At 32.8% G+C, this 9,334-nt stretch overlaps 1 protein-coding gene and 1 pseudogene across 1 annotated transcript; one reads left to right on the top strand and one right to left on the bottom strand.

Moving 5' to 3' along the window:
* Nucleotides 1–1,840: 1,840 nt before the first annotated feature.
* On the top strand, nt 1,841–5,437 carry LOC112023419 (serine carboxypeptidase-like; annotated as a pseudogene).
* Nucleotides 5,438–6,066: 629 nt separating this feature from the next.
* On the bottom strand, nt 6,067–7,887 carry LOC112023396 (uncharacterized). Its single transcript, XM_024056005.2, has 3 exons — nt 7,547–7,887; nt 7,192–7,312; nt 6,067–6,562 (listed from the first exon to the last, which is right to left on the bottom strand). The coding sequence occupies exons 1-3, from the start codon at nt 7,736–7,738 to the stop codon at nt 6,390–6,392; spliced, it is 486 nt and encodes a 161-aa protein (XP_023911773.1). The 5' UTR covers nt 7,739–7,887; the 3' UTR covers nt 6,067–6,389.
* Between the last annotated feature and the right edge of the window lie 1,447 nt (nt 7,888–9,334).

Here is a 9,334-nt window from a genome sequence, read left to right on the forward strand (position 1 = left end):
GTATAAAATAGAGTATTAACGTGTAAAATTCTAAGACTTCAAACTTATGTGACAAAATATCATTACGTCAATCAAAAGTAATTTAATATAATAAGTATAATTTTTATCCCTCTTTTATTTATATTTTCTTTTGTTAAAATATAAAAATTTATAATTGTGATGGTTATTAATAGAAATTTATTATTAATAAGTGTGTGTATAGAACTATATATTTTAGCGTACATATATAATCTTTGCTCATGGGGCAATGACACACTCCATGAGGTTCTAACTAAGATGCATCTATTGCTTGCTGTAAACTATATATGGTATATATTAGACATTTATTATGATTTTTTTAACATGGAATTATATACATTTCCCACTCCACCTTTCTTTCAGCCTTATTTACCTTTGTTCAGCATTAGACATTTTTTATTATAATTTTTTTTAACATGGAATTATATACATTTCCCACTCCACCTTTCTTTCAGCTTTATTTGCCAAGTTTGTTCATGGGTTGTACAAAAGGGTGGTTTTAGTTGAAGTTGCATATCAGTTTGGCTCAAGAGATGGTGAAGGGGAGAAGCAAGAGAGATGAGAAATTGTCGGCTTTTTCTAACTGTTGGATCACTTTTTTTTCCACACGTCACTCGCCTATTTAAAAATGGGAGGAAACATGAGATTTCTAGATCGGAGGTGAGACGACCCCTTTAAAGAAAACATGATGTGTCAAGATTCTAATTGAGATTTTAAATATATAGAATTATTTTAATAAATATAATAAAATTTCAACTTATGACATCCACTTCATGATAGTTGCTTTTTATCACCAGGCCAAGACACTGATCGATATTTGGTGTAGGCAGGGTTCGAACTCCAAATCTCTTATTTAATGACAAGAGATTTACTAGTTGAATTAAGTGAAACCCACGTATAAAATAGAGTATTAACGTGTAAAATTCTAAGACTTCAAACTTATGTGACAAAATATCATTACGTCAATCAAAAGTAATTTAATATAATAAGTATAATTTTTATCCCTCTTTTATTTATATTTTCTTTTGTTAAAATATAAAAATTTATAATTGTGATGGTTATTAATAGAAATTTATTATTAATAAGTGTGTGTATAGAACTATATATTTTAGCGTACATATATAATCTTTGCTCATGGGGCAATGACACACTCCATGAGGTTCTAACTAAGATGCATCTATTGCTTGCTGTAAACTATATATGGTATATATTAGACATTTATTATGATTTTTTTAACATGGAATTATATACATTTCCCACTCCACCTTTCTTTCAGCCTTATTTACCTTTGTTCAGCATTAGACATTTTTTATTATAATTTTTTTTAACATGGAATTATATACATTTCCCACTCCACCTTTCTTTCAGCTTTATTTGCCAAGTTTGTTCATGGGTTGTACAAACTGTTGCAAAACAGTATCTCTAGTTTAAAAACAAGTGTTTATAAAAAAGAAAAATGATATGTCCATAACATTTTTACAACAAATCTTAAGTGATGGGTTGTTACTGGTTGTTATTGTTAGGGCAAAAAAGTAATCTTAGTGTTAAATTCAAATTTGAATCTATAATAACTAACCACCTATGATTTGTTATAAAAATATTGTGGAAGTAACACCTCTATATAAAAAAACTTATGAAGAGTTGTTGCAAAACAGAATTTTTGGTTTAAAATGAGTGTTTGTAAAAAAATATTACAAGAAATTACTGTTGCAAAACAAAATTTTGAGTTTTGAAAACGCGCTTTTACGTAACCAAAATGCCTAACCAAAACACTATAAATCCCCGCTATTCCAGACTCTAAACTTTTCCATTACAAATTACAATGGCATCAACTTTCATTCAACTCTCTCTCTCATTTCTCTTGCTTCTTCTCACTTCACCATTCTCATGTGCAAAACATGCAAACAACCACCATCACTTAGCAGAAAAGCTCATACGAAGCCTCAACTTGTTCCCTACAGACTCCATTGACATTGCATCCCCTGACCCTTCATTTGTTGCCCCAAAGATTGTAGAGAAATCGTTTTGTTTTCCTTCTCTGAATAATTCTGGCGTTTCAGTTGAAGATCTTGGTCACCATGCTGGTTACTATAGTCTTCCACATTCCAAAGCAGCAAGGTGGGCCTTGTCCATATAATTTTTTTTTTTTTTTTTGAATTCGTTGTCCATATAAATTAGTTCCTTGACTTTTACTTGGTTTGATTGTTATTATATTGGGAATATACATAGTTCCAATATTTTTTTTTTTAATAATGATTTCGATATTTAATATATGCAGGATGTTTTATTTGTTCTTCGAATCACGGAACAAGAAGGAAGACCCTGTTGTCATATGGTTGACTGGAGGACCAGGGTGTGGTAGTGAATTGGCTTTGTTCTTTGAAAATGGTCCTTTCCACATTACAAACAACTTGTCTCTAGAGTGGAATAACTATGGCTGGGACATGGTATGTACTGAATATATAATTCAATAAGCTAGAAAATCGGCTAGTATTTTCTATTGCAGCATAATTTGTATCCGCATTTTGCATAATTTCCTTACAAGTTACAGGAATCTCTTAGACTCATACCATGAAATGTTCCTGGATAGATTTCTGGAAATAAAATTTTATTGAAATGTTCTTTAAGCTTTTAGGCAATAGTGAGGAAAAAAAGAAAGAAAGAGAGAAATGGTCTTTATAAGGGTTTAAATGATTGGAGTGAAAATAGAAAGGATAGAAAAAGGAGAATTAAAAACAAAATAGGAAAGAAAATGGGGGTCTGATGGTAATTTCCATTCTGCCCCCACTCCTTCCCCCAATGTTTAACTCTCTCCTTTCTATATTTTTGTTTCACTTGAGTTAACGTTTGGTACGATTTTTTATACCCAACTCAAGTTTTTTTTCCTAATAAAATAATTATATAAAAAATTATTTAATAAGGAAATGAGAATAAATTTCTACAAACAATATTTTCTATCATAACAAAATTTTCTATCATAACAAAGGAGTTTTTCATTTTTGCACTTTCCACCTTGGTCCAAACCAAACCCCATGAAAGAAAACTAAAATCTCTTCTAGCCCTCCTCTACTTTTTTCCTCTCCCTCATTTTCTATCATCTTACTTTTCTAACTCTAAAGTCATAAGTATGTTACATTATTATTTTAGTTAAAACAAATCCCAAGCAACGAAGCATAGAAAAAGTTGGAGGAAAGCATGACAACTGATAAAACCATACATATGTACATTTTGTTACATGACTTATTTAATGAGTTATGTAACTTGTTTAAAAAATATGCATAAATAGTTTTATGAGACAATGTGTAATATATTGAAGAAAAACATTTTACCAAAAGGACTGTTCTAAAATAAAATAAAAAACAAAAAAACATTGAATCATCCATCTTTTAAAAGAGAAATTATAGGCCAATTGCACGCGCGTACGTGTTTGTATATATTTATTGCAATTGTTAGTTGCTACTATATGTTAATAGCAAAACTTTGATAAAAATTAAGAATATACTGAAAATTTATTGTCCTTAAATTCAATAGAGTTGATTCAGAGGCTTTCTTAACGATATTTTATTTGGGCAAACAAGAACATCAACTGCTTCATAGTATATTAAAACTTTGAATCTTAACTGATTGGCACATTTTAGTGCTTCCAATAAAAATACTCAAGGTTCAAATTCCTCCAACATGTTAACTTGTAACTAAAAAAAACTTTAAATTTCATGGTAGTATAACACTATAGATTCTATACAGTCAGCTTTGTACAAAGCGGGCTTAACATTATGTCAAAACCTTTCCTGATGTACATACTTTTCAAGCTACTCAATAAAATAATAAAATTTTTATTCTCTTTTCTCAGGCATCAAACATTATGTTTGTGGACCAGCCTACAGGAACTGGATTCAGTTACACTGCTAATAATACGAGTGATATTCGCAGTGATGAAGTCGGAATTAGCAATGACTTGTATGACTTTTTGCAGGTCTGTTTAATTCCCGTGTGTATTTGTGTTTCCATGAAAAAGAAACATGAATCATGCATTCATGCTTGATTACATGTGACTGGAATTTGTCAGGATAAGTTTCTGAGCTTAAGATTCACAAACTTTTCTACATTGTTTCAGGCATTTTTCAAGGAGCATCCTCAATTTGCTAAAAATAAATTCTACATAACAGGAGAATCATATGCTGGGCACTTCATTCCAGCATTAGCTACTCGGATTCACCAAGGAAACAAAGCAAAGGAAGGAATTCATATAAAGTTGAAGGTAGCTCTTAGATTTAATCAGAGTTACTTGGTTCATCTAAAAAAAAAAAAAAAACCAGTGTTACTTGCTTTAGTCCCACTTTATCAGATATTTAACTCATGCTCCAACAGGGATTTGCTATTGGTAATGGGCTAACCAATCCTGAAATCCAGTACAGATCATACACNTTTATTTACATGAATTTGCAATTACTCTATCATTATCCATTGATCAATCATATGGAACTGCATTGTCAGGCACTTATGGCGGAAAAGCTTGTAATACTTCATTTGACACTTGCGCAGAATTATGGATCAGATTTTAAGAATCAACGCTGGTATAAATGTAAGAAGACAAAAAACAACTATCATTTTGTAGTTGTTACGAAATCATTACATTGTGAAAAAAAAAATGCTTATCAACTTTGATGAAAAACTTGTTATATCTTTGATCTGCAGTCCTATGACATTAGAAAGAAATGCATCGCAACCAACGACGATTGTTATGATTTCTCGACCATGGTGAAATTCCTGAACAAGGAGTTAGTTAGGAATGCTCTAGGGGTTGGGAACATAACATTCGTTTCATGCAGTGGTCCAGTATATGAAGCCATGAGAACTGACTGGGCAAAGAATCTTGCAGTAGGTATTCCTGCTCTTCTGGAGGATGGAATCAAGGTGCTTGTGTATGCTGGGGAGTATGACCTCATGTGCAATTGGCTGGGTAGGCCTCTTTGGCTCAACAGAAGTAGGAACTTGACATAAACACCTCAAGGAATGTAGTGCTTGTTTTTCTTAGTATATCTTATTGATTCCTTTCTCTCTCAACAGGGAATTCACGGTGGGTTCAAGCCCTTGAATGGTCAGGACAGAAACAGTATGAGGCATCCCCAACTGTTCCATTTGTAGTTGATGGTGCAGAAGCAGGATTGCTCAAGAGCCATGGGCCTCTCACTTTCCTCAAGGTCTGTCTGTCTGTCTGTCTCTCTCTCTCTCTCTCTCTCTCTCTCTCTCTCTGTGTTCTAATTTGCCCAACTTGGTTCCATGTCGCAACACATAGGTCCGTGATGCTGGTCATTTGGTTCCAATGGATCAGCCCAATGTATCACTACAAATGCTGAGGAGGTGGATGAAAGGGAAATTAACCAAGTCTAAGGCAAAACATAGGGGTTCTCCCAAGTGATGGCCTCAATGAACCCGGCATACTCTTTCTAAGCTTGTGCCTATATTTATGGGTTTCAGGAATGGTGTCTGGGTAGGACTAGTTGTGATATGTTCGTCCCCCAGTGACCACAAGGTTGTTATTTTCAACAACTCCTTAAAATATTTTATTCCTAGAATGGAACATAAAGATTCTTTTACACATATGAATGTTCAGTGAATACACGTTTACCATCATATGCTATATATTAATTTGGGCTATAAATACTGTCATATTCATAATGGGCATAGTTTGCACAAAATGATAACGATTGCTTGATTTGTGAGATCATTACGTGGCTATAAAATAAGAGCTTGGAAATTCTGGTGTTGTTGGAAGACACAGTCTGTAACATCAACTTATAGCAGGACCTGTTATAAACAACCTATAGCAGAAAAATAATAGATGATGCCAAGAGAAAGCCCTTGATTCCATATGGCACAATTATGAATTTGTAGGCATTTAAAAAATGCAAGTTCTCAACTTCAACAAATCGGGAAGAAGACGCCATGGTTCTAGTCATTGATTTACTCTGGCATCTACATTAACTAAAACTCAGTTGAACATGATATATGGTCTTTGATTGTAATTTGTACAAAGACTGGATCTCATTAAGAGGGAAGAAAATTGTAGTTTTATCATATATGTTTGTATCTTGTCATGATTTGCATCCCAAAGATGAGGTCTCATACATTAGAAACTAATTTGATCACAAAATCATCAACAATGCCAGTCTAAATACCTGTGAGAAACAGCCACTGAGTAAATCTTGCTTCTTCTTTTTTGTTTTTGGCTTTTGTTTTTCTTAAATCCCTCTAACACTGAGACAAGGCATCTAAACCAGCCCTCCCAAGTATAAGATGAAATGACAGAGTCCTTCAACCTTAGGTAAGTACATAGAAGTCCCAGTGATAGATACAATAAGCGAAAACAGTTAACAACCAACTCGTTTTCCATATAATTTTCTTAATGTCTCAATTGCTGGCTGAAAACCTGTTCTCAATGGAACAACGGAAACAACTCGCAGATGTTGTGCATTACCATTCTTTGGTTTGGACAGTGTCATTTTAAACATCTCTCCCTCAAGAATTCTACTAGCAGATACAGCTGCATAAAACATTCAAAAAAATAATCTGGACATGGTCATGTTTGGTGCACCCCAACTATCAAATAATTCTACCAAGATGAGGCATATGCTAAGGAGGTTAAATCTCATGGAGACTTTTATGGAAGACAAAACTTCTAAAGTGCACAAATGAATTCCAGGTGATGATTGCAGAGCAACTTGCTTAAATATGACAGCAAAATATGATCCATGGGAAAACTAAAAACCAATTGTCCAAGACACCGCAACTAAGTAAAATACTGATTCTTTGAAACCAGTCGAAAGGGAAGGTAAAACCTTCCATTAAGATTACCTAGAAAAAATTGCAGAAGTAATTGGAATATGAACAGCTTAAACAAGACTAGGCTTTTATGGCTATATTAGGAACCCAATTTACCTTCGATTTCAACAAGCTATCTACCAAAACACAAGGCACTTACCGCAAAAAGACCAAAATAGAAAAAAGAAAAATATACAAAATAAAGGTATTATATGTTTCACCATGATTTCATAAACATGTACCAGATAAAACTATTCATGCGGCTACTTGCTAGTTGCTAAAATAGTGAAGACATTATTTTATCTTAAAATTGCTTTAATGATGAAAATTTCAGTGAGGAAATGAGGTTACCAGCAAAAGGATGAAGCTTGGCAAAGTCAAAGAACTCATCAGCAGAGCATCCAAAAATAACTTTAGCCATTCTGTCAAAGCATATCACCGTGAACACCTTTGTATCTGATGCTATTGACATCTACCAAACCAATCCAACAAAACCCAACATTTTGTTATTAAAAAAAGGAAATTCTTGAAACCCCATTTCCAAAAATTGAAAATTTTTCTAAGAAAGCATTAAATCGATATATTTTATTCTGTAGAAACAAACACAATTCTCTTGGAACCCCATTTCCACAAAATAGAAACTAATTTTCCGGAGAAAGTAATTTCAATGGAAACAAAGAGGAAATTGGTTCGGGAAGTGACTTACAAGGACACGGAAGAGGCGTTTGGAAGCAGAGGAGACGGAGTTGAAGGCGTTGAAGTTGCAGGATTTGCAGAGAGAAGTGGGATCGTTGTGAGGGAGAGTCCTCTCACAGACAGCGCATACCCTGTAGCATAAGTTGGTGTGGTCTATGGCTAACACTGTGCACACTAGTGTTGTTGGTTTCTCACCTTCCATTGCTTCTTCTTTTTTTTTTGGATGGGTTTCTAACTCTCAAACTCAAAGGGTTTGTTGAAACTTGGAACTTGGAACTCTCTATGGAAAACGAACAAGGAAATATGGACTGGTACTAGGTTTCGGCCTCTTGTCTTGGGGGAATGGGCAAAATAAATGTGAAAATGATTTATATACAGTTAGTTAGGCAACGCTTGAAACTATAAGGAAAAGTAGACATCTCGAGTTTTAAAAAATCGAGATCCATTTACATAAATCTTGAGTTTTAGAAACTCGAGTTTCATGCAAAAAAATTTTTAGTTTTATCGCCTCTATAGTGACGTTTTTAAATCCTATAGTGACGTTTTAAAGCCTTATAGCGGCGTTTTTCTGCAAAAATTTTTCATAAGTGTTCAATACCAGGTTCGGGTAGCCCTATAGTGGCGTTTTTATGCCCTATACTGACGTTTTAAAGCCCTATAGCGGCGTTTTTCTGCTAAATTTTTTTATAACTTCATTTTTAAGTCCTATAGTGACGTTTTTAAGTCCTATAGTGACGTTTTCGGAACTCGAGTTTTTAAAACTCGATTTTTTCTTGGATTTTTTTTTACAATCAGGCCTTAAAAACTTGATTTTTTTTCTTGGAACTCGAATTTTAGACACTCGAGATGCTAGTTTTCAATATTCTTTTGCAACGTGACAACTAACTAAATTTTTTAATATTTATTGTTATTTAGAAAAAAAATTCCTCTTGTCTTGGTCATTAAAAGTGACCCATTTATTTTTCCCGCCTCTATTATGCGTAACATACACCACTAGTAAATTGTTCATTTTTGGTGCTTTAAAAGTACTGAAAATTTTTTTCATTTTAGGATATCAAGTTTGATTTTTTTTTTTTTTTTCTTCTCAAAATAAAAGGTTTGATTTTATTTTTAAATTGGTCCTTCTATCCGTCTATGCAATTGATCTAACCGTTAAGTGCCAATAAAACGACATTACTTCTCTTTTTTAACTGTTCTGTCAGCCATGGTCATAGACATAAATATAATTACAATTTTAAAAACATAATCAAACTTGGTGGACCAAAATAAAAAAATCTAAACTTAAAAGATCAAAATCAAAACAATCATAAACTTTAGGGATCAAATGTTTAATTTAGTTTGCTTTTATGGTAATAAACAAGGAGATTAAAGTTTTTTTTTTTAAACTCATTGTTTGATGATACTCAACTTGTGATTTACACAATAGAACAATTATATAATAGAAGAAAGGTAAGATTTAGATACATTACTTAAGTGTTATTCCTTAGATTCTCTTCTTAAAATTTTGTCATGTGACTATACTAAATTAAAAATACGCTTCCATCATATGAAAAAAAAAAAGCCACATAGCTGAATTCTTTTTTATTAAGGTTGAATTTTAATAATGGAACCTAAGAAACACTACCTATATACTGTATTTAAATTTTTTCCATTGAAGAAATATATATTGTTAATGAAGTTACATTTAGACCCCTTACACACAGCTTACTGCTAGTATTATCAAATTCACAATCAATTATTCAAGTAGTTAATTAACTATTTCATGCATGATATGATATGGACAAACAATAAATCGGAA

The sequence above is a fragment of the Quercus suber genome, unplaced genomic scaffold, assembly GCF_002906115.3.
Source record: "Quercus suber isolate HL8 unplaced genomic scaffold, Cork oak 2.0 scaffold_328, whole genome shotgun sequence".
NCBI classification, from domain to species: Eukaryota; Viridiplantae; Streptophyta; class Magnoliopsida; order Fagales; family Fagaceae; genus Quercus; species Quercus suber.

What these genes read in the sequence shown, in the direction of transcription:
- LOC112023396 (XM_024056005.2), bottom strand. Translation starts at nt 7,738, where the DNA reads ATGGAAGGTGAGAAACCAACAACACTAGTGTGCACAGTGTTAGCCATA. An exon ending in AACGCCTCTTCCGTGTCCTT is followed by an intron (nt 7,313 to 7,546) that starts GTAAGTCACTTC and finishes TTGGTTTGGTAG; the next exon opens with ATGTCAATAGCATCAGATAC. An exon ending in CAAGCTTCATCCTTTTGCTG is followed by an intron (nt 6,563 to 7,191) that starts GTAACCTCATTT and finishes TGTTTTATGCAG; the next exon opens with CTGTATCTGCTAGTAGAATT.